This window comes from Ochotona curzoniae, unplaced genomic scaffold (genome assembly GCF_017591425.1).
Source record: "Ochotona curzoniae isolate NIBS_2020 unplaced genomic scaffold, NIBS_Ocur_1.0 contig_2699, whole genome shotgun sequence".
NCBI classification, from domain to species: domain Eukaryota; kingdom Metazoa; phylum Chordata; class Mammalia; order Lagomorpha; family Ochotonidae; genus Ochotona; species Ochotona curzoniae.
Window position 1 is genome coordinate 2,512,414 of NW_024465561.1, and position 22,987 is coordinate 2,535,400.

The following is a 22,987-nucleotide window of genomic DNA, read 5'->3' on the forward strand; positions in this document are numbered from 1 at the left end:
TGGCACTCTCAATCCTGCCAACCCACAGAAGAAAGACAACAAACAACAGAGCTGCCTGCGTTTTAAGAGAGACGGCAGCGTGGGGAGACGGCCAGAAGAAGGGACGCCATGGTGCTGTCAGCCTTCTGGCTCCTCACCGTCCTGGCCTCGGGCCTGCTGATCCTCTGGGTCCGCGGCCATCGGGGCCGCCAGGGCCGCCTCCCTCCCGGTCCCTGGCCATTGCCCCTCCTGGGAAGTCTGTGGCAGATCGACCGCCAGGGTTTCCTCGTATCTTTCCAGCGGGTGAGCCGGGAGAGGGCGCCGCTGGCAGGGAACCCCGGGAACCCATGGATCAGCAGCCCACTTAGAAACTTCCGGAAGACCTGAGGGGGGCTGAGTTGTGGTGGGGGCTGGGAGGTGCCAGGGAAGGCTGAGCCACAGCGGCTGAAGCGGGTGGAGGGGTCCTGTGGCAGGTGCCACAACCTGCAGCCAGCCCCGGGTGGTGCCTCCACAGTTGCGTGAGAAATATGGGGACGTCTTCACTGTGTATCTGGGGCCCCGGCCTGTGGTTGTGCTGTGCGGGTACGAGGCCATACGGGAGGCCCTAGTGGAGCAGGCTGAGGCATTCTCTGGCCGGGGCACCATCGCCATCACGGATGCCATCTTCCAGGGGACTGGTGAGTTGGGGCTTGGGGGCGGGCACAATGGGAGGACAGAGTGAGGGGTGAGGGTGGGCATTTGTGGACAAGGGAGAAAGCAGCCCCCAGGAATACACCTAACCTCCTCTTCTCACCCTCTCCTCTGTCACCCAGGCGTGGCGTTCGCCAACGGAAAGCCTTGGAAAGCCCTTCGGCGATTCTGTCTGTCCACCATGAAGGACCTGGGGGTGGGGAGGCGCAGCATCGAGCAGCGCATCAAGGAGGAGGCGCAGTGCCTGGTGGAGGAACTGCAGAACTCACAGGGTGAGCCCCAAGCCTGGGGCAGGTGGAGCAGGAGAGAGGGGGGGAGAAAGATAGGGAGGCAGGAGGGAGAGGGAGAGCGAGAGAGAAATGGGGGGATGCTGAGAGCACACATAAAAATGCAGAAATGTCAAGAAAAAGATTTGGAAATGAAAAGGCAAAGATAGAAGGCGTGAGACGAACAGAGCTAAACAGCCACCTGCTGGGGTCACGTGGGCAGCAGCTGGGTCAGAGTGGCCAGGATGCAATGCCTGGGGAGGTGGGGGGCACCTGCCATTAGAGACCTCTCGCCCCCAGGGGTTTACCTGGATCCCACCTCCCTTTTCCACGCCATCACGGCCAATGTCATCTGCTCCGTTGTTTTTGGCGAGCGCTTCGACTATCGGGACCCAATGTTCCAGAAGCTCCTGCACTTACTGAGTGAGACCTTTATCCTCCTCAGCTCCTTCTACAGCCAGGTGAGGCCCAGGAGTCCCCCAGGCAAAGGGCAGGTGGGAGTAGAGGGCTGCGGGAGGGCAGGCTCTGGACTTCTGCCATGGACACAGAAGCGAGGGGCTGCCCCAAGAGGAGGAGTTGCTGGCCCCTTTGGGCACTTGGAAATTGGAAAACTGTGTCCTGCGGTTTTAATCACAAAACAACCAGCTTGGCCCAGTGGCACGGGTTGGCTTTCTTTCTCTCCCTCTCTCTCTCTTCCTCCACTCTTTTTCTTCTTTCCTTCTTTCTTTTCTTTCCCTCAAAAAAGATTTCTTTGAAAATCAGACACACACACACACACACACACACACACACACACACACTATCCATTGGTTCCTTGTTGACTGAGCCAGGCCGAAGCCAGGAGCTTGAAATTCCATCTGAAATTCCCATGTAATCACAACTTGGGCCGTCCTCTGCTGCGTCTCCGGGCGCATTGGCAGGAATCTGGGTCAGAAGTGGAGCAGCCAGGACTTGAACCAGCGCTCATACAGAATGCCAGAATCATAGGTGGTGTGCCACAAGGCTGGCCTTAGGGGTGTCACACACACACACACACACACACACACACACACACACACACACACACCCTGAGAGTCATCTGTCTACTCAAGCATGTCTGAACACCAGGTAAGGTGAGGAGACAGGTTGATGGTGGGAACCAGGCCTGGGAGAAGGGTGGACACTGAGAACAGAGCCCTCCATGGCGTGAGTGAGGGCAGCAGGTACCACTCTGTGTGTACTACTGGGTATGTGGCCACCTATGGGCACCCCAGGGCATGTTGCCTAAGTCTCCCGCTGCCCTTCAGCCAGGGCTATCTCAGACAGTGCCATGTCCCAGGCACCCAGCACCAGCCCAGAGCGGGGAGAACAGGCTGTGAACACTACCCTGTCTCTCTCTAGGTGTTTGAACTCCTGTCTGGCATCTTGAGACACTTGCCAGGTCCTCACATCCGCATGAACAACGTCATTCAAGAACTCAAGGATTTTATCATCCAAAACATCGAGAAACACCGGGAGACCCTGGAGCCCAGCATGCCCCGGGACTTGATTGATTCCTTCCTGCTCCGTATGGACAAGGCAAGGGCCCAGCTAAGTTGGGGTGGGTGCACAGACGGGGCTGGGCACACTTCTGACACGGACTTGAACTTCTATGCGCAGCTGTACTGAGTCCTTAGTAGCTGGTCCTCTCCTCTGTCTCTCCTTGGCCTCTGACTGGCTCTGTTAGACCTCTGTCCTGATTGGTTGATTGGAGGCTCTTGTCTATTCTGATTGGGCTGTCCAATGCTAGACCCGTTGTTATGGAGAAGGGCGATTCCCACCCAGCTTGCCTTTCCCCGCTGCAGGAGCGCTCGCTGGCGGAGAGCGAGTTCCACCACACGAACCTGGTGCATACCGTGCTCTCGCTGTTCTTCGCGGGCACCGAGACCACCAGCACCACGCTGCGCTATGGCCTCCTGCTGCTGCTTAAGAACACGGAGACCGCAGGTGGGTCACGCTCTGGCTCCCTTTGGGGTCCAGGGAGAGACAAACTGGACAGCTCTTGGCCTCATTCCCAGGGAGGGGAGTGTATCACCCTTTGGTGATTTGCAGAGCACAGTTAGGAAGCTCAGAGGGGCCATTGCCCTTCTCCATACTGTGGTTGGGAAGGTGTGATAAGGCAACACCTTAGTCAAGAATACAGCAGCTTCCTCCTCCTGGCTGCAGGTCCCTTTTTGGGGGTGTCTCTAGGGAGGTTGTTATTATGGACAATCCCTGATGTACCCCTCTTCCACCCTCCCCAACTCAGAGAAAGTCCAAGCGGAGATCGACAGGGTGATCGGCCCCCACCGCCTCCCAGCCCTGGAGGACCGGACCAAGATGCCGTACACAGACGCTGTCATCTGCGAGATCCAGAGATTCAGCGACCTGACACCCATAGGAATCCCCCATTGCCTCATGAAGGACACCCACTTCCGGGGATACCATCTCCTGAAGGTGACACCTGCAGGGTGCCAGAATCTGGGGGAGCGGCCAGCTGGCTGCCTGTGGTCTTGTGTCACTCCAGCTCCCCAGTCACTGGGTTACCACCACCATCTTACATTTCCAGACTTATGTAGGGGGAGGGAGATTTTGGAAATGTGGGCATACCATCTCCCCTCCGTCCTGTCTTGTGTTTTACTTGATGTTAGATTTTCTTTTGCTAAAATGTGTTGTTAGATGGAGCTGTTTTTTTTTTTTTTAAAGACTTATTTGAAAGGCAGGGTGGCAGAGAGAGAGGGAGACACATATGTGCACAGACAGGCGGGCAGAGTTCTTCTGCCTGCTGGTCCCCTCCCCAAATGTATGCACTAGCCTAGGCTGGGCGAGGCTGACGTCAGGAGCCAGGGACTCACCTAGGTCTTGCATGTGGATAGCAGGGACCCAAGCGCCCGAGCGTTACCTGCTGCCTTCCAGGGTGTGTAGTGGCAGGAAGCTGGATTGAGGAGTAGGGCCAGGGCGCAAACCCAGGCATCCCAAGCATCATCTTGACCAACCGTGTAGAACAGCATCGCTGCCTACGACTTCACCTCAGTCCCCTTGCGTGGCCCTGTGCTTCCGACTATGGATGCACCAAGGACCATTAGTCACAGCACCCAATCCTCCAGGGGATACCAACACATCAGATGAGATTCTGGTGCTGATGCTGCACTTGGGTCCATGGAGGCTCTGATGAGTCAGACAGAGAGCTTCTAGTTGGCAGATCAGAGAGAGGAGATCAGGCGGGCTTTGGGAACAGACGATGGAGTGTTTGGTAGGGTTAGCCAGAGGGCTTGTGGCACAGCTGTTACCCCAAACATATTCAGTCTCGTTTCAGTATTTTAACTCTAGCGCAGCACGGGCATCAAGCTCACTGTGACCTCTGCGTACCAGATTCAATTGCTCCTTGCTGATAATGTCTGAAACCCTTCCAGGGCACCACTGTGTACCCTGTCATGAGCTCTGCCCTCCATGACCCACACTACTTTGAGAGGCCAGATGCCTTCTACCCCGGTCACTTCCTGGATGCAGAGGGCAACTTCAGAAAGCAGGAAGCCTTCATCCCGTTCTCCATGGGTAAGCTGTGCCCTGGGCCCTGCCCCACCCCCACCTCCTCTGCGTGGCATGTTCAAACAGCAGGTGGATGTTCTGGCAAAACGTGGAGGTGAGCGAGACAAAGAGCGTGAGGCGGAAGGGAAGGGAGGACAAACCATGGAGGCTAAAGTTCATAAAAACAGGCATGTGCACATACAGACACACTCATGCATGCATCCACTGATAACCACTCAGTGGCCCGTTTTACTGAGGGTCTACTGTGTGCCCAGAATTGGGAATTTTTCACTCTTTCACCCCAAGTACAAGTATCTTTGTTACTTTCCTAATTCTATACACACAAGAAAGTCATCAAACCAAAAGTAGAAGTCCGCTGTCAATTCCTACTCAAACCAGACTTGTTAATATTTCAGAGGATGTCTTATTTATTTATTTTTACTGTGAGTGAACACATACATTTACAGGTGGATAGAGAGGCAAAGGGTAGGTACATGAATGAAAGGAGTTCGAGGAAGGGGGGAAAATAGGATATATTGAGTCTCCTGACTTCAGCTTGTCCTAATCGTGGCTATTGGAGGCACTTGGGAGCTGAGCCAGTGTCCATGCCCAGTCAGCAGGGGGACCATACTCCTCATGGCCACACAGTGACCGGAAAGCTGTGCTGTGCGAGTAGGGACATAGTTTGTTGGGCTTCAAGGCTCTCTAGGTTCCCTCCTTTTCCGGTGTTCCTACAGTCAACAGGTGCAGCCCAAACTGTGGTAAGCCCAGGGACATATTTGCTGCCTACCCTGGTCCTGCCTCGTGGACCCAAGTCTGGTGCTGAAGAAGACAGAACACTTGAAAGATAGGAGGAGTGGGTGTGAGGGGCTTAGTTGTAAGATGATGGTGGGCCGGGTGCCATCCGGCATATGTAACAAGCCTGAGGGGCCCCTGGCCGTGGGGCTTGCTTCTGTCCATGGTGCTGAAACAGGGTCCCAGGGGACACTGGGGTGCCAGCCTTGGGACCTGGGGCAGGTGCATGGCACAGAGCCCCAGCTGTATATTGGTTCCTTCAGAAGCAAGTGGGTGTTCTTACCCAGCCATGAGTGGGTCTTGGACCTGCCTGTCAGTCCAGGAGGAGGCCAGAGGTGTTAGCTTCCCCACTCTACCTCTCTCCTTGCTCTGCTTTTCCAAGGTACACGAGCAGAGTCTCCCCATGTTTTTGCAGCATCTATTGGCTTAACTGATAGTAATACACTTAATCAAGGATACATGAGTGTGCAAGAGAGGCAAAGACTGAGCTAAGAGACAGAGATGCTATGGGGCAGCTAGGGCGCGCACACACACACACACACACACCATGATGTCAATGATGAGCATGCAATCGTCTCAGGAGGGTGGGAGGGGCCGCTGGGTGCTCCCCAGCATGACAACACCCCCTCCCTTTCACCCCCAGGGAAACGCATCTGTCTGGGTGAGAGCCTGGCCCGCTCCGAGCTCTTCCTCTTTTTCACCACCATGTTGCAGAATTTCTCCTTGGGCTGCCCCAAAGCCCCGGAAGAGATTGACCTCACGCCGCAGGTGAACGGGCTAGGGAAGCTGCCCCCCGTGTTCCAGGTCTGCTTCCTGCCCCGCAGGAGAGGGGACAAAGGGATGCAGGCCCCCCCACAGGCCTTCCCTTCAGCCCCTGCCCCTGTGCAGAGCACATCCCTACAGGCCTCCTGAGCCCCCGTGGACAGTCCTTCTGGCAGCCTTACTCCCATTCTGCCTGCTGCAGTCTTCATCCCCTATGTAATTTTCACAGATCACTAAGGATAAAACCTTAGAGTTTCAGGGTCCAGAAATACCTCAATAACTTAGACTTATCACCACAGTGAGAGAAACTGAGGCCCCAATATGGGGCATGGGACAGCTGAGGCAGAATCAACCCCATCCATGTGTGGATCTGAGCTTCCCACCACCCCCACTTCCCTTCCCTCCATGAAGACTATCGTCAGCCTCTGTACTGTGGGACTCCGGATGATGTCAGTTCCAACCCCACCCCCCCAACCTCGGTCCTCCAAAAACCAATAAAGTCCTCTAATGTCTGGGACAAATTTCTGTCTCTGCTGTATTGCTTTGTTTTGTTTTGCCTTTTGAGGCAAAAATGAAATAGCATATTTCCCTGTACCCAGAAAAGCAAGATGGCTTGGACAGCCCAACACAGTGTGGCGTGGCCATCACCCATGCTTAGTTCCTGCTGACTTAAGTAAAAACAGAAGACAATGGAGGCCGAGAGAGAGAGAGAGAGAGAGAGAGAATGCTTGAATTGTGGTCAGCTTACCTCGTGGCCTGTTGTCTTGGTTTATTTCCTATTTTTTGTTTTTCTGGTTGAGGTTAGCACAGATGACTCCGTTTTGCTTCTAGCAACTTTCTCCTTCCAAAATACTTTCACCACCTCAAAAAGATGCTTCCACGGACGCACCCTCTGGGGCCTAATGACCGCTGGTGAACTTGTATAACAGCAGATTTGCTGTGCTGGATGTTGCGTGGCTGTGGACTGTAGGACATGGAAATGAGATTGCATGACTGTCCTCAGCACTGTGCTAAAAGGCGTAGGCACCCTGTGGCCAGCCTGGCCCTCCTTTTCATGGCAGCATCGTATTCCACGGCAAGGATAAATCTCACCTCCCCCACGGAGGTGTGGGACAGGGGGTGGTCTTTGATGTGCACCTGCTACCCGAAGCCGTGAGCATGGGGCAGACCTGCCCTCTCAGAGGCCTTCATGAGTCGTTACAAAGACTAAGTGAGATGATGCTGATGTGGTGACCAGGTAAGTGTGCCATGAGAGGCTGATAATAAATCAATAGATACATAGAGAAAAAAATCCTCCTCCAGAAAACTGAGGCTCAGAGAGGTGAAGTCAGTGGCCTGAGGCCAGAACCCAAGTCATCCCAAAGACACCCAAACCTGAATCCTGGTTTAGTTGATGTTGCTGTCATTATTAGTATTGGAAATAAAATATTTTTAATTTACAGATCACCAAGGGATTCTTGGCTCTGCTTAAGAAAGAGCTCCACAAACAAAATAGCAGAAAAACAGACAAAGCCTAGAAATCATCACCAAAGGCAAAGGTCACAGACATTTTGAAGTAGTGGCCGAATCATTCATGCTATAGCAGGACAGAATTTCTGTCCGTTAGGTTGGCGAAGTTTTGAAACACAATTTGACAAGATGTCTGTATTTACAGTGTCACTGGTACACACAGGCATTGCTTGGTCCTTACACGAGGGGTCACTGACCAACAAGGTGAGGTTTTGGGGGCCCCCATAGAGGACTGGCCCTGTGTGGGGCCTTCCCGCCATCGCTTGCTGAGCTGCTTCATGGGGGGAGGGAGGCACAGTCTGATTTAACCTTTCAAATAAAATATTTTTTTAAAAGATTTATTTTTATTGAAAGTCAGATATACAGAGAGGAGGAGAGACAGAGAGAAATATCTTCCATCCGATAATTCACTCCCCAAGTGACCGCAACAGCTGGTGTTGCGCTGATCCAAAGCCAGGAGCCAGGAGCTCTTCCGGGTCTCCCACGCGGGCGCAGGGTCCCAAGGCTTTGGGACGTCCTCGACTGCTTTCCCAGGCCACAAGCAGGGAGCTGGATGGGAAGCAGGGCTGCCGGATTTAGAACTGGTGTCCGTATGGGATCCTGGTGCGTTCAAAGAGAGGACTTTAGCCACCACAAGGCCACAGTGCTGAGCCCTCAAATAAAACATTTTTTCTCAAAAAAAAAAAAAAAAAAAACCTTCTCTTCCGTGTAGGGGCTATCCAAAGCCGTTTAGGCTCGACCGGAGGAGTGGCCCAGTGGGGAGTATCAAGGTGCTGTGATTGGAATGCGGAATTGCCACCTGGGGTGATATTGGGGTGATGGGACCACAAAGGGGTGGGGTTTGGTGAAAAATAAAGGGGTCACGAGTGGAAATGCTGTCTCCTGGGAGTCACCGTGGCTGTGGCCTTGGTCTTGGCAGCCTCAGCTTCTCCTGACCACTTCCCGGCTTATGTCACCGCCTCCCAGGTGCCTTGGCAGCAAGTTGGATTGGAACTGGATGAGCAGGGACTTGAACTAGGTGCTCCGGTTCGGGAGGCAGGCATCCCAAGTAGCAACTTAACCCACAGTGCCACAACACCCACACCCTCAATTACATTTCTGTAAATGCACAAAATACTTGATAATTTCAAAATGTTTCTTAAAAGATTTTTTAAATTGGAAAAGCAGAGTTACAGAGAGAAGGTGAGACAGAGAAAAAGACCTTCCTTCCACTGGTTCACTCCCCAGGTGGCCACAATGGCCAGAGCTGAGCCAATGCCAAACCAGGAGCCAGGAGCCTCCTTCAGGTCTCCCACACAAGTGCAGGGTCCCAAGACTTTGGGCTGTCCTCAACTACTTTCCCAGGCCACAAGCGGGGAGCTAGATGGGAAGTGGAGTAGCCAGGATATGAACCAGTGCCCATACGGGATCCAGGTGCTTGCAAGGCAAGGACTTTAGCCACTAGGCTATAGCACCAGGCCCTCACAAGATATTTAACATGAATTTTTCCAAATCCTTTTGCAGCATGCCAAATATTTCAAACTATGAAGCATGTCAACCTTCAAAATTAAATGTACAAAGGAGTGTTCACAAATACTTGGCCATTTATCAATCACTCGAGCAACCCGAGTCGGTACGTCACTGAAGGTTGGGGACAGGTCTGAGGAATGCGTTGCTCGGTGACGCTGCTGTTGGTAAACACCAGAGTGTATTTACAGAAAGCAAGACGTTTACAACATGGCTAGATGCCGTAAGCTTGTTATCGTATCGGCAAGCTTGTTGTTGGCTTGTCCTCACGTGGTGCTGGACGGTGAGTGCCTGATCTGACGAAAGGGCCATTATGCTAAAAGTATTCAACCTTTCACAAGCCACTGTGTATTTCACAAAGTAATTTATTTTAGAAAAAAGTTGTGTTTATTTGTCAGAGTTGTGGAGAAGGACGGACAGGTGTTCCATCTTGGGCTCACTCCTCGGTTGCTACAGCAGCCCTCGCCGGGGGTGCTGCAGACCGGCCCTGCCTGATGGCAACTGCAGCCCAGTCCCAAGGCCACCTTAGAATTACAGAACAATTCCATGTTGGCAAATCGGTTTGCAGTCACACACTCTGTGGTCATTAGTAAACCTTTTGTTGTTTGCAAAGGATTTCGCAAGTACAGATTCCTCAGCTGTAAAGCAATTGGTGGTTTTAAAGAGCTTTGAAATTTGCAAAGCACTTTAAGATTTATCACAGTTCTAGATTTTACCTTGGACTGAATATCTATAAACACTTTGTGGCTTACCAAGTATTCAGTTTACAATGTGTTTTGCAATTTGTAAACTACTTTTTTTTTCCTGCTTACATAATACTTCACTGGGGCCAGCGTGGTGGCACAGCAGACTTCAACCTTTGCCTGCATTACTGGCACCACATATGGGCACTGGTTATGTCCCCGTTGCTCTACTTCCCACCCAGTTCCCTGGTTGTAGCCTGGAAAAGCAGTGGAAGGTTGTCCAAGGTCTTGGAACCCTGTAACCATGTGGGAGACCAGGAAGAAACTCCTGGCTCCTGGCTTCAGATCAGATCAGCTCCAGCTGTTGCAGCCATTTGAGGAGTGAACCAGAAGACAGAAGATCTCTCTCTCTCTCTCTGTGTCTCTTTTTCTCATTGTAACTGAGCTTTTAAATAAAAATAAATAAATCTTTTAAAATGTGCTTTAATAGGGCATACTTGTTATGAAGCAATTTTTCAATTTTACGGTCAATATTTTATTAGTTCCTTTGTGATGTTCACAAACAAGCGTTCTTTTTAAAAATTTTTTTGTATTTATTTAAAGGACAGAGTTTCAGAGAGAGATTTTTTTTCATCCACTGGTTTACTCCTCAGATGGCTGCAGCAGCCAAGGCTGGGCTAGGCTGGCACCAGGAGCCTGGAGTTCCGTCAGATCTCTCAGATGGGTAGCACAGGGACCCGGCTCTCGGCCCTGCTGCTTTCCCAGGCACATTAGCAGGAAGTCGGATTGCAAGCGGAGCAGCCGGGATTCTAACTCTCATCCATGGGAGATCCCAGTGATGCAGGTGGCAGCTTGACCTACGACACCACAACTCCAGCCTCAGCAAGATGCCCTTTACAAAGAGAGTTTTGCCTCTGTCTGCAGGATGTGGTCAAGCAGGCATGCAGTTGGTGGTGGCTTAGACACTTCCAACACCCTTGAAGGGCCTTTACAACATCTCAGCTCATCTAGACATCACCCCTGGACGCCGCTCTCAGGGCCCGGGAAGTGGGGAGTCAGTGGGAGGGCGGAGACGTCTCTGTCCTTGTGGAACCGACTTCAGGAGAAGGAGTGAGACTATCCAGAAGGCGACAGTCATGAGTACTGAGAAGACAGAGCAAGACCACACACTGTGAAAGGCAGTGGCGCGGTGGGAGTTTGTTTCAGGGAAAGCCTGCAGGCACAGTGTCACAAGTCCTTTCCCGACCAGCTGGCACCGGGTCAGGGCTGCAAATCATCTTCATAATCTTCAGATCATCCGGGAGGTGAGTCCATGGTGCATATGGACCTTGGCCTTGGGAGGGTCCCAAATCTAACCTCACATATATACTTTTACAAAAAGATTTCTCTATTTTTTTTTATTGGAAAGACAGATTTACAGAGACAAGGAAAGACAAAAAAAAAAAAAATCCTCCGCTAGTTTACTCCCCAAGTGGCTGCAATAATCAGAGCTGAGCAAGCCTGGAGCCAGGAGCCAGGAGCCTCCTCGTGGGTGCAGGGTCCCAAGGCTTTGGGCCATTCTCTATACTGCTTTCCCAGGCCACAGGCAGGGAGCTGGATAAGATGCGGGGCTCTTAAACCCTTGCCCATTTGGAACTTAACCTGCTATATAGCACAACACCAGCTCCTGCCTTTCTTATTTATTTTTTTTCCCCCTGGCTTTTTGTGCTTACCAAAATGTCTCTCTTGCTCTCTTGGTGGCTGTGCACACTCCCTGCCCAGTTATACCTCTGCTGGCTCACTGCCTGTGAGAAGGAGTCAGGTGGAGGTGATTATGTAATTGTTGCAGGGGAGGCAGGTTGTGAGAAGAGGAGGAGGTCAAGAGGAACGCTTCTCTTCCTTCTCACCCTTCTTAACCCTCTCCTGTTACCTCAGGTCCTCGTCCTGGTCTTTTACAGCCTATTCCCCTCCGTTCTTCTTGGATTGGGTGGAGAGCTCATTGCTCATGGGGATGCTGCGAGGACCTGGGCAGCGGACGGGAGCTCCTGATGCGGGGTGGTGGCTACAGCCAGGCAGAGCTTCCCAGAGAGATGAGCAGGTGCTGAGTCTTCCCCTCAGCCCCAGGAAAGGCATCAACAACAGAATTAAAGCCTGTGGGAACTCTGGGGATCCTTCAGTGGGGGGTCCATGAACTCCCACTTCTGATAACCAAAGAGACCTCTAAGAGGAGATGCAGAGAGGACCGGACGCTTTCCACCTGCCCCCTTCTTGGGACCTTGTCCACCATGGTGTCGCTTGAAGCCCCACAGGACGCTGCCCAGGCCACTGTGGAGAAGCACAGGTGTCTGTGCCCTGCACACCTGCTGTCATTGTGCATCCCCCTCCCTGATCTCACCTCTGCCAGACTGTGGAAGGGAGTCCTGGGCAAGCCCCTGCTGCCCGCATGTGTGAGTTCTTGCCGCACAGATGGGTCAGCCTCTTGAGGTCCGCGTGGTCCCAACGGCGGCTCAGCCTGTTCCTGTGAAAATGGGGATGTCACTCACAGACACGATGACCACGGATGGCCTCTTGAACTTGGGGCTCCCTGGGGGAGCTCAGAAAGGAGACTAGGGGTTATGTAACCCCACGGTCGTGGCAGACTCCCTCATGGGATCCAATTTGCAGAGACTGTATAATCCAAGGGTGTTCAGGTTTCCGAAAAGGCTGAACCCCAGGATCCTTGTAATCTTAGCTTGCAGTCAAGGCCAGTTTCTCCTTCCTGGTTCCATGGAGATCTGAGAGGACTTTACTCTCTTCCTGTTTGCACCTGGCCGTCCTGGTGACCCTTAACAACTGAATGTTGTGCAAATGGCAGTAAGCTGCCCACGGACATTCATTGATACTCTGTCTGGTAACTTGTCTGAGGCTCCAGCTGCCCCTGCGAAACTTTCTTAATGTTGGGGTTGGCCAACGAGGTTCACCTGCTCTGGGAAGTTAGTTTTGCTACCAGGGCTAAATTATTCCCCACAGCAGACACTGCTCGTGGTACCCCTACTTCTAAGAGGGGAAAGAACCGGGGACTGGAAATAGGATGAAAGGGCAATGGCCATGAAGGGTTTCCCAAGGGATTTTAGTTCACCTTTACTCGGGTGGGAGATTACAGATTACATAACCACCCACCCCGCCCCACTCTGCCACAGCGATCGCTTTCCTGATGGCATCCATCCTTGGAGAACTCAAATCCCGGGGCGTTCAGATTTCCACACCAGCTGATCTCCCAGACCTATTTAGGTAGGAGCTGGTGTGCGGGACCTACTCTCACAGCTGGACAGCATGGAGCTGGGCGGGGCGCTCACCATCTTTCTGGCTCTCTGCCTCTCCTGCCTGCTCATCATGATTGCCTGGAAAAAAGTCACCAAGGCAGGGAAGCTGCCCCCGGGCCCAACTCCGATTCCTTTCCTGGGGAACCTGCTGCAGGTGCGCACCGATGCTACCTTCCAGTCCTTCATGAAGGTGAGTCGGCCGCAGCCACAAAAGCAAACCACCACTCCTAAAACCCAGGTGCCCAAAGAGACTCGGCCAACCTTAGAATTCTAAAGCTCCAGGTTTGTTTGTTTGTTTGTTTTAAGGTGTATTTATTTTCATTGGAAAGAGAGCTACAGAGAGGAGAGACAAAGAGATCTTCCATCTGCTGGTTCACTCCTGAAACAGCTGCAATAGCTAGAGTTGAGCTGATCTGAAGCCAGGAGCCAGGAGCTTCTTCCGGGTCTCCCACAAGGGTGCAGGGTCCCAAGGCTTTGGACCATCTTCCACTGCTTTCCAGACCACAAGCTTGGAGCTGGATGGGAAGTGGAGCTGAGACATGAACCAGTGCCCATATGGGATGCCACTGGCACTTGCAAGCAGGTTAGCCAATTGAGCCATCACATGGACCCCAAACACTGATTCTTATAAGTGTACAAATTCCTAGGGCATTGGAGTGAGACCCCCACAACCTCAGGATCTTAGAGTCCTGAGCTTATCTTCTTGCTCACAGGGACTCTTGCACACTCATTGTTTTATCTTTGAGGCTCCGTATCATGAACTCAAGAGAGTCTACCCACCTAGCGCTTGCACAGGAGAATCGGGGATCTGGAGTTCATCCAATCCAAACCACCATTTCACACAGGAGGGAGCCAAAGCTTGTGGAGGTGGGGGTAGGACATGGTTCTTCCCCGGAATCACAAAATCAAGATTTCTACAACCAGACCTTGTGTAATGGCTCAACTGGCTAACCCTCCACCTGCACATGCCAGGATCCCAAATGGACACTAGTTCATTTCCCGGTTGCTCCACTTCCCAGCCAGCTCCCTGCTTTGTGGTCAGGGAAAGCAGTAGAGGACAGCGCAAAGTCTTGGGATCCTGCACCTACATGGGACATACAGAGGAGGCTCCGGGCTCTTGGCTTCAGATTGGCTCAGCTCCAGCCATTGCAGCCATTTGGGGAGTGAATCAGCAGATGGAAGATCTGTTTGTCTCTTCTTCTCTCTGTAATTCTGTCTTTGCAACAAAACAAAACCAAAACAGTATTTCTATAATGTCTTTCCCAACAATCGTTCCAAATCTGGTATCTACTTCCTGTGTTGTGCACACACTGTCTCCTCTGCCCCCGCTGGGGGGTCTCACCCACTAGAATCTTGGTCCATCTTTACATCATGTTCCCATCCATGCTTCTGCTTCTGTCTTATTCCACTCCCAGCTCAGGGAGAAGTACGGCCCCGTGTTCACCGTGTACATGGGTCCCCGGCCCGTGGTGATTCTATGCGGACATGAAGCGGTAAAGGAAGCCCTCGTGGACCGAGCGGATGAGTTCAGTGGCCGTGGAGAACTGGCTTCCATAGAGCGAAATTTTCAAGGCCACGGTAAGAAACCGCCAGTAGTAGCAACAGCAACGATGAGACCGCCTGATCAGGCTGTGTACTGGGTGGTGTACATGGGGTATCACACTGGGCTTCTTGGAGAAAGCGCTTAGCATCATCACACTCACTTCCCACGTGAGGAAGCCGAGGGTGGCAAAGGTGCACTTCCACGCCACGGGATAGAATCAATTCGCTTTGAACACAAGCCAACCCTGATGTACTTTACATTTGACAAGCAAGTGAGTGATCATTTCTATGCACCCATCAAAGCCATCATAGCTAACTCTATTTTTTTTTTTATCTTCTTAGACACTGCACACACATGGGTATCTTCCTCCTCCATTTAACTAGATGCATTTATTTTTAAAAAAAGGATTTATTTAATTTAAAGGCAACGTTAAACAGAAAAGGATGAAAGAATGATAGAACGCTTCACTGGCTTAGCTTCCATTCACTGGTTCACCTCGCACATGGCTGAGGCTGGGCCAGGCTGAAACCGGGAGCTATGCCTTCCTCCACTTCCTGTGGCATTCATTGAGTGACTTTTTTCCCAGTGACACCTCTGTGCCCTGTAAAAGCTTTCTACAGGAGCTGATGCTGTGGCTTAGTCTTTAAGCCATCACCTGCAATGTTCAGCATGCCTTATCGGTGCTAGTTCAGGTCCTGGCTACAACGCTTTGGATCCAGCTCCCTGCTAATGTGCCTGCGAAAGCAGTGGAACACAACCCAACTGCGTGGGCCCTGCGCCCCCCGTGGCAGAGCTGGATGAAGCTCCTGGCTTCGGGCCAGTCCAGCCCTGGTTGTTGTGACCATCAGGGGAGTGAAGCAGGGGATGGAAGAGTTCTCTCTCTATGTGTAACTCTGCCTTTCAAATAAGTAAAACAAATCTTTAGAAATCCCTGGATTGTTTCTAAACCACCACACCCTCCCCTTTGTGCCCTACCCCCACCCTGAGTCCAGAGGATTTGTCATAACCTCCCTTTTCACAGTGCAAGGTTGGAGGGGATTTCTTGGAGAGTAGAGTTATATGCTAATGCTTTTGTTGTTGTTGTTCACTTTATTTGAAAAGCAGAATTACAGAAAGAGGGAGAGATACGCAGAGACAGGTCCTCTATCCTCTGGTTCATTCCCCAGAGGCTGCAATTGCCAAGGCTGGGCCAGGCCAAAGCCCAAAGGCAGAAGTTTCGTCTGGGTCTCCAGTGTGGGTACAGATGCCCAAGCTTGTGTGTCAGCCTCTGCTGCTTTCCCAGGTACATTAACAAGCAGCTGGATCAGAAGCGAAACAACCATGACTCAAGTAGGCACCAATGGGATACAATCGTGGCAGGCAGCTGCTTAACCCAGTGCACCACAACACAGTCTCCGAGAGCTTCTCTAAGCTGTTCCTTCTGTTCCTTCTGTCCCACTGTGGCTAGCACACAGTGGATACAGAGAGGGGTGGGGAGGCAGGAGTGTGACCCTGAGCTCCCGACAGGTGTAGCCCTGGCCAACGGAGAACGCTGGAGGATCCTGCGTCGCTTCTCCTTGACCATCCTCCGGGACTTCGGGATGGGCAAACGCAGCATTGAGGAGCGGATCCAGGAGGAGGCTGGCTACCTGCTGGAGGAGTTCCGCAAGACCAAAGGTATGGGGCCTGGAGGCCACAGAGCACTCATTCGGGAGAAGATGGGCTTTGGGGGGAGAAAGTTCTAGAACATGGAAATAACGGAGCTTCACTGAACTTTCCAGGCAGCCTCTGAGTCAGTTGTTAACACAAACACCCTTGGAGACTAATTGTCCGGAAGCTTTCATCACTGGCTCTCTGGTGGTGGGAGAGGTGGGTGGTTGGAGCTCCTGATGTATGTAGGTCTTGGCAAGATGTCAGCTGCTGTCTTTCTGTGGAGATGGGGTCAAATTTCATTATAGGTATTTGTTTCTGTGATGTTAGAAACAACGGTACAAATGGGTAGGACTTCCTCATCTTGCCAGTCTGAGATTCTATGCTCATTTGCTTATATTTTTAAAGGACTCTAGTTCCCAACCAAAAATAAGGTGTAAACCCACCAGAGCCTATAGGGAATGACACAGAGGCCAATGGGGAACAGCCAGAGACACACGAGTTTGAGGTCCTCACGTGGACGCCAGGGGTCATTCCCAGAGCCCCGAGGCAGGCTGACGCAGCCAAACTCTCCCAGACGTCATTGTCCAGTTGATGAACATTTGCAAGCATGCGCACTGCTCTGACACTGTCCCAGACCCACAGATGGAGCTGCTGACCACCAGGTAGTAACTTTCCTGATCATTCACATGGAATCGTTGGTGAAACGAGACAGAATCCAAACACTTTTCTTCTTCCTCCTCCTCTTCCTCTTCTTCTTCTTGAAAGAGAGGAAAGGGAGAAACTTCTACCTACTGCTTCACTCCCTACATGCCCACAACAGCCAGGCTAGACCAGCGTGATATCAGAATCCCAGAGCTCGATCTGGGTCTCCCATCTGGGCAGCATTGCCTGCTCCCTGCAGGGTTTCCATTAGTAGAAAGTTGTACTGGAAGTGGAGGAGCTGGGACTGGAACCAGGCACTTTGCTACAGCATGGGGACATCCCAAGTGGTTACTCAACCAATGTGCCAAACACCTGCCTCTTCGCTTTGCAAGTATTTCCCTTGGCGTTATTCTCCCCAAATGTGTGACTCTTTGTCACAAACATATTTAAATAGTAATAACAAAGATGGCAACTAACCTCTCCCAGCATGTCTATGCGCTACAGGGCAGGCCCTGCACTGAACACTGTCTACAGACCATTATTTTGAAGCCTTAGGAACCAGTGAAGTGGCTTTTCGATCAGATTGAGGAAACCTACACGCAAATAAAGAAAAATTAAGCGATGCCTATGAGCTAGGGGGAGTGAGGCAGACACAAAAGCACAGTGGGGTGGGTCCATAGACCACGTGGTCAGCACTGCCTCAAACACAGTCACTCCCCACCCCCCAGGCGCCCCCATCGATCCCACCTTCTTCCTGAGCCGCACGGTCTCCAACGTCATCAGCTCCGTGGTCTTCGGCAGCCGCTTCGACTACCAGGACGAGCAGTTCCTGAAGCTGCTGCGGATGATTAATGAGAGTTTCATCGAGATGAGCACGCCCTGGGCACAGGTGCAGGACAGCCCCCTCCTGCCTGTTCCCCCAGCCCAGTCTAATCCTCAGTTTCTCCTTCTCACACCCCCGGGCACTTCCGGGGTACTAGGAGACAGAGAGCGTCACCCACTTTGCAGGAGTGCGCCTCTGGACTTGGGGTGCAGCTCTGGCTCCGCCACCCTTTGTCTCCCACAGCTGTACGACATGTACTCTGGAATCATGCAGTACTTACCAGGAAGACACAATCGCATCTACTACTTGATAGAGGAGCTCAAGGACTTCATCGCGTCCAGAGTCAAGGTCAACGAAGCATCCTTTGACCCTCAGAATCCTCGGGATTTCATTGACTGCTTCCTCATCAAGATGCACCAGGTACCCACCATGTTCCCTCCCACTTGCATCATCCCGCCTGCCAATAGCGGGGCTGACAGACTCGCTCTTCTGTCTGGATGAGCTGGCCAAGCTGTGAGGAAGCACAGACTCTTAGACTTTGACAACAGAGATGAATCTGGAGCTGTTGGGGACATGGACATGTCCGATGTCACCAACGTCTAATCATACATGTCAGTGCAATATGGTTGTAGTCGCGTGGCATGAATCTGAGTCTGAGCATTTGAGATGTCTTTGGAGCCTAACGTCTGTAATCCTGCGGCTGGTGTGGTGTCTTAAGCGGCTAATCCTCCGCCTACAAGCACTGGCATCCCATATGAGCCCTGCTTCATGTCCTAGCTGCTGTATTTCTCATCCAGCTCCTGCCTTGTGACCTGGAAAAGCAGAGGAAGATGGCCCAAGTGCTTGAGCTTCTGCACCCACGTGGGAAACCTGGAAGAGGATCCAGGCTCTTAACTTCTTATCAACTCAACTCTGGCCGTTGTGGCCACTTCAAGAGTGAACCAACTGATGGAAGATCTTTCTCTGTGTCTCCTTCTCTATGCAAATCTGTCTTTCCTATAAAAATTAATAAATCCTTAAAAATTTTCAAGTCTGTAATCTTGACTATTCAAAGTTTAAGGTGTTAGATGTTTGGAAATTTCAATTACTCATTTCTATATCATTGGTTTTTAGACTATCAGAAATATGTATTTTTATATTATACAATGGTAGTATTCAGTGGGTTTTTTTTTTTAGGTTTACCTTTTTATTGGAAAGGCAGATTTACAGAAAGAAGGAGAGACAGAGGACAAGATCTTCCATCTGCTGGTTTACTCCGTAAGTGAATGCAACAGCCAGAGCTGAGCCGATCCAAAGCCAGGAGCCAGGAACCTCTTCTGGGTCTCCCACATGGATACAGGGTCCCAAGGCTTTGAGCCATTCTCTACTGCTTTTCCACGTCACAGGCAGGGAGCTGGCTAGGAAGTGGAACAGCCGGGCTATGAACCAGTGCTCATACAGGATGCTGACGTTTGCAAATGCAAGATGAGCTTATTGAACCATGGCACCAGCTGTGTTTAGTAGTTTAAATGACATGCTCTGAAGTTCCAGAACTTTCAGTTCAGACAAGGCACTCTCCCTCCTGCTCCTGGGACCTTTGCTCTGGCCACTGCCTCTCTCGGACGTGGTTTATTCATCTAGTATGTTTGCACCAAAGCCCGTGCTATGCACAGGGAGAAAATAAAGCTGGCAGAGCGTGATTGGGTTTCCTGTGCACTCCTTTTCAGGATCAAAATAACCCCAACACGGAGTTCAACCTCAAGAACTTGGTGCTCACCACGCTCAACCTCTTCTTTGCGGGCACGGAGACAGTGAGCTCCACCCTCCGCTATGGGTTCCTGCTGCTCATGAAGCACCCTGAGGTGGAAGGTGAGGGCCCCCACCCAGCCCGCTCCCATCTGGCTCCTCCCTTTCCTGCCAGGAAGGAAAACATCGTCTCTTGGAATTTGAGACTCCTACAGCCTGTCACTCTTCACCCTCAGGACACGTATCCCTTTTTATTTTTTAAGATTTATTTTATGTTATTGGAAAGTCAGATATACAGAGAGGAGGAGAGACAGAGAGGAAGATCTTCCATCCACTGATTCATTCCCCAAATGGCTGCCACAGCTGGAACTGAGCCAATCAGAAGCCAAGAGGCCAGAGCCTCCTCCGGGATTCCCATGTAGGTACAGGGTCCCAAGGCTTTGGGCCATCCTCTACTGCTTTCCCTGGCCACAAGCAGGGAGCTGGATGGGAAGTGGAGCAGCCAGGAGACAAAATAGAGGCCATATGGAATGTCAGCCCTTGCGAATGGAGGATTAGCCTATTGAGCCATGTGTCAGCCCCTAATCTTATACTTTATAAAAGTATTCCATTGAAGAGAAGACAAAATTTTCTATATCCTGGTTTCTAATGGCTATATCAGCCAGGATTGGGTCAAGCTGAAGCCAGGAACCTGGAACCCCATCCAGGTCTCCCATGTGGGTGGCAGGGACCCACAGAGCCATGACATGCTGCCTCTAGCTATATCAACAGGAGGACACAGAAGTGAATTAGCCAGGACTCAAGCCAGCATCCTGACACAGGATGTGGGGGTCCCCGGGGATGGCTTAAGGCACTGCAGCACAATGGCTGCCCTGAATCTGTCTGTGTCCTGCAGTTATGTGCGTCCTTTGGACCCTGTAATACACTGTCTGAAACTGCTGCTGAAAACCCACACACATTCCTTATTGTAATTTGGAAGTTTGGGGGTTCACACGGGCTTCCCCTGGGTTGGGACTAAGGCAGAGTCTGGGTCCCTGCTTTCTCCAGACTTGCACCCGCCTTCCTCACAGGGCTGGGATCACAACCCTTTCCTCCATCTTCAATTCCAGAGGATGACACTGACTTCAGGTCCCTCTCTGCTCCCACCGTCACTTCTCGCCCACCTCTGGCCCTCCTGCCCCACCCTTGCACCTGCACTGGGACTCTGTCCAGGCCACTCCCCACGCCCTCTCCTACCTCTGTCTCCATCATTTTCTGACCTCTCTCAGCCAAGATCTACGAAGAGATCCATCGGGTGATTGGACCGCACCGGATCCCCAGCGTGGACGACCGGGTCAAGATGCCCTTCACCGACGCCGTGATCCATGAGATACAGAGGCTGACGGACATTGTGCCTATGGGCGTCCCTCACAACGTCATTCGGGACACTCACTTTCGAGGCTACCTCCTACCCAAGGTGGGCGCTACCCCCTCTCGGTGGCCCCTCCTGCCTGTTCCCCAGCCCTGCATCTGGCACCAATCGCTCCAGCTGCCCTCCATCTCATTCCAGGGCACAGACGTATTTCCCCTGCTGGGCTCCGTCCTCAAAGACCCCAAGTACTTCCGCCATCCGGACGCCTTCTACCCGGAACACTTCCTGGACGAGCAGGGCCGCTTCAAGAAGAATGAAGCGTTTGTGCCATTCTCCTCTGGTAGAATTTCCTGATCTACACCCTCTCCAGGGCGGGGGCGGGTCAAGGGCTAAAGTTCAAGACACAATGGGAAGTGGGGGGCCAAGTCAGGGAACCAGCAACTTCTAGAATCCCTCAAACAGGGAATATCCTTAGCAATATCTACTCCATTGCTCAGAAGAAAAAACTGCATCGGAACAGCTAGAGCAGAAAACAAAGACTCAGCATGTTTTTCTAGAAAGGAACCCCACAGAAAAGATCTTATTTCTTTGCCCTGGGAGGGTCCGTAGCTGCACTGCTCACTTCTGTCCTGATACTGTGAGCCCCACAGACAAGGTGAAACAAATGAACAAGCATAGGAGCTGAAAAATGATTTGTGGACCCCCAAATCTTAATTTTCATGTATCACAACATATGCTTTTGATTTTTTTTCCCATTACTTCACATTTTTGTGTTATGCAGAAGGCAGAGAGAGAAGAGTTGGGCATGGGAAGAGAAGTTATACTTGTAATTGCTAGTCCACTCTCCCAGATGCGCAGTCCAGGGTGAATTAGGAGCCTGGAGCTCGCTCTGACTCTCGTGGGTGCATGGCAGGGGTTGGGCACCGAGGCCACAGCTGCTGCCTCCCCGGTCGGCCTCAGAAGGAAGCCAGATGTGAAGCATAGCTGCCATCTAAATGCAGACACACCAGGAGGGCCTCGGGCAATCCACGGCTGCACTTCATACTTAGTCCCTTGACAAATAGTGCTTCATTTTCACTGAATTCTAAAGGCAAAGAGATGCACACCGACAGAGAGAGAGAGGGAGAGAGAGAACTCAGCTGTTGAAAACCTGGAGCCTGCATCCTCAGGTTGCTGGTCCCTCAGAACCAAGGAGCAGAGCAGGCTGGTCCCTCACACAGTGACTGGCTGATTTGTGTGCCCTGTTCTCAGGGGTGGATGCAGTTGCATCCCCTGAGACACACTGAGGCAGCCATGGTTCTGCACGGGGGCAAGGCAGGACCCCTTGCTGCCCCCACCCCACCCCATCCCTCACCGTTGCATCTGCCCTGTGTTTGCAGGCAAGCGCATCTGCCTGGGTGAAGCCATGGCCCGCATGGAGCTCTTCCTCTACTTCACCTCCATCCTGCAGAATTTCTCCCTGCACCCGCTGGTGCCGCCCGTCAACATTGACATCACCCCCAAGATCTCGGGCTTCGGCAACATTCCTCCATCCTACGAGCTCTGCCTTGTGGCCCGCTGAGCTGCATCCACCACGCTCAGAGAGAACCAGGCTGGGGAACCGAGCTCTTCCCGGCATCCAGGCCTGGCCACCACCCTCACCAAGTTCACACAGTGACCCCGAGAGCAGGGACTGCTACACCTGCCATGAGAAGTTAACCGGGGACTAGAAAGAGCTGTGTATCGCCTCAGCTGGTAGAAGAGCAATACCCTCTCCAGAATTTCAGCACAAGCACATAGCTTTAACATTCGCTGCCTGTACCACACCCTCCTGGTAGATTCTGCCCTTATGGTGGCCCTGGGTCTTTGCGTTGATATTAAGCAACACGTGATCCATGATCCCTTCTTTTTTGTTCTTATGTTTTCACCTCTCCCTCCAAAAAAGAAAGAACACAATGAATTGAAGAATAGTGAGTGGAGCAAATTTGTTGGGTGTGGTGGGTGCCCCCAAAGGAGGGGTGCAGCAAACCCCGGGAAGTGGGCTTTGTGGCCTCCTGGCCCTTCAGTTCCCGTGACTTCCCAGGCAACACACTGCCCTTCAGCAACTCCACTGACCTCTGACCTCTCTCACCACATCTCCCCTTTCTAGGCTTTCGTTTTCCTGGTTGCTCTCATCACAGCTCTCAGAGCCAACACTCCCCCACTCCGTTCTGAAGAGCAGTTCAGGAGCCCACAGCTTCTCCTATTGTGTTTCCGTTGTCTGGATCAGCTAGTGAAAACCTCCCTCCACCTCCTG

The 22,987-nt window shown here is 52.0% G+C and overlaps 2 protein-coding genes across 2 annotated transcripts; both read left to right on the forward strand.

Moving 5' to 3' along the window:
- Positions 1-89: 89 nt before the first annotated feature.
- Positions 90-6,453, forward strand: LOC121153629 (cytochrome P450 2B4-like). The gene is made up of 9 exons (XM_040976281.1): positions 90-282; positions 494-656; positions 792-941; positions 1,236-1,396; positions 2,316-2,492; positions 2,759-2,900; positions 3,202-3,389; positions 4,346-4,487; positions 5,899-6,453. The coding sequence occupies exons 1-9, from the start codon at positions 109-111 to the stop codon at positions 6,165-6,167; spliced, it is 1,566 nt and encodes a 521-aa protein (XP_040832215.1). The 5' UTR covers positions 90-108; the 3' UTR covers positions 6,168-6,453.
- A 6,553-nt stretch (positions 6,454-13,006) lies between these two features.
- On the forward strand, positions 13,007-22,273 carry LOC121153845 (cytochrome P450 2G1). The gene is made up of 9 exons (XM_040976597.1): positions 13,007-13,186; positions 14,412-14,574; positions 16,046-16,195; positions 17,542-17,702; positions 17,880-18,056; positions 19,343-19,484; positions 20,630-20,817; positions 20,911-21,052; positions 22,092-22,273. Exons 1-9 carry the CDS (start codon positions 13,007-13,009, stop codon positions 22,271-22,273), a joined length of 1,485 nt encoding a protein of 494 aa, XP_040832531.1.
- The last annotated feature ends 714 nt before the right edge of the window (positions 22,274-22,987 follow it).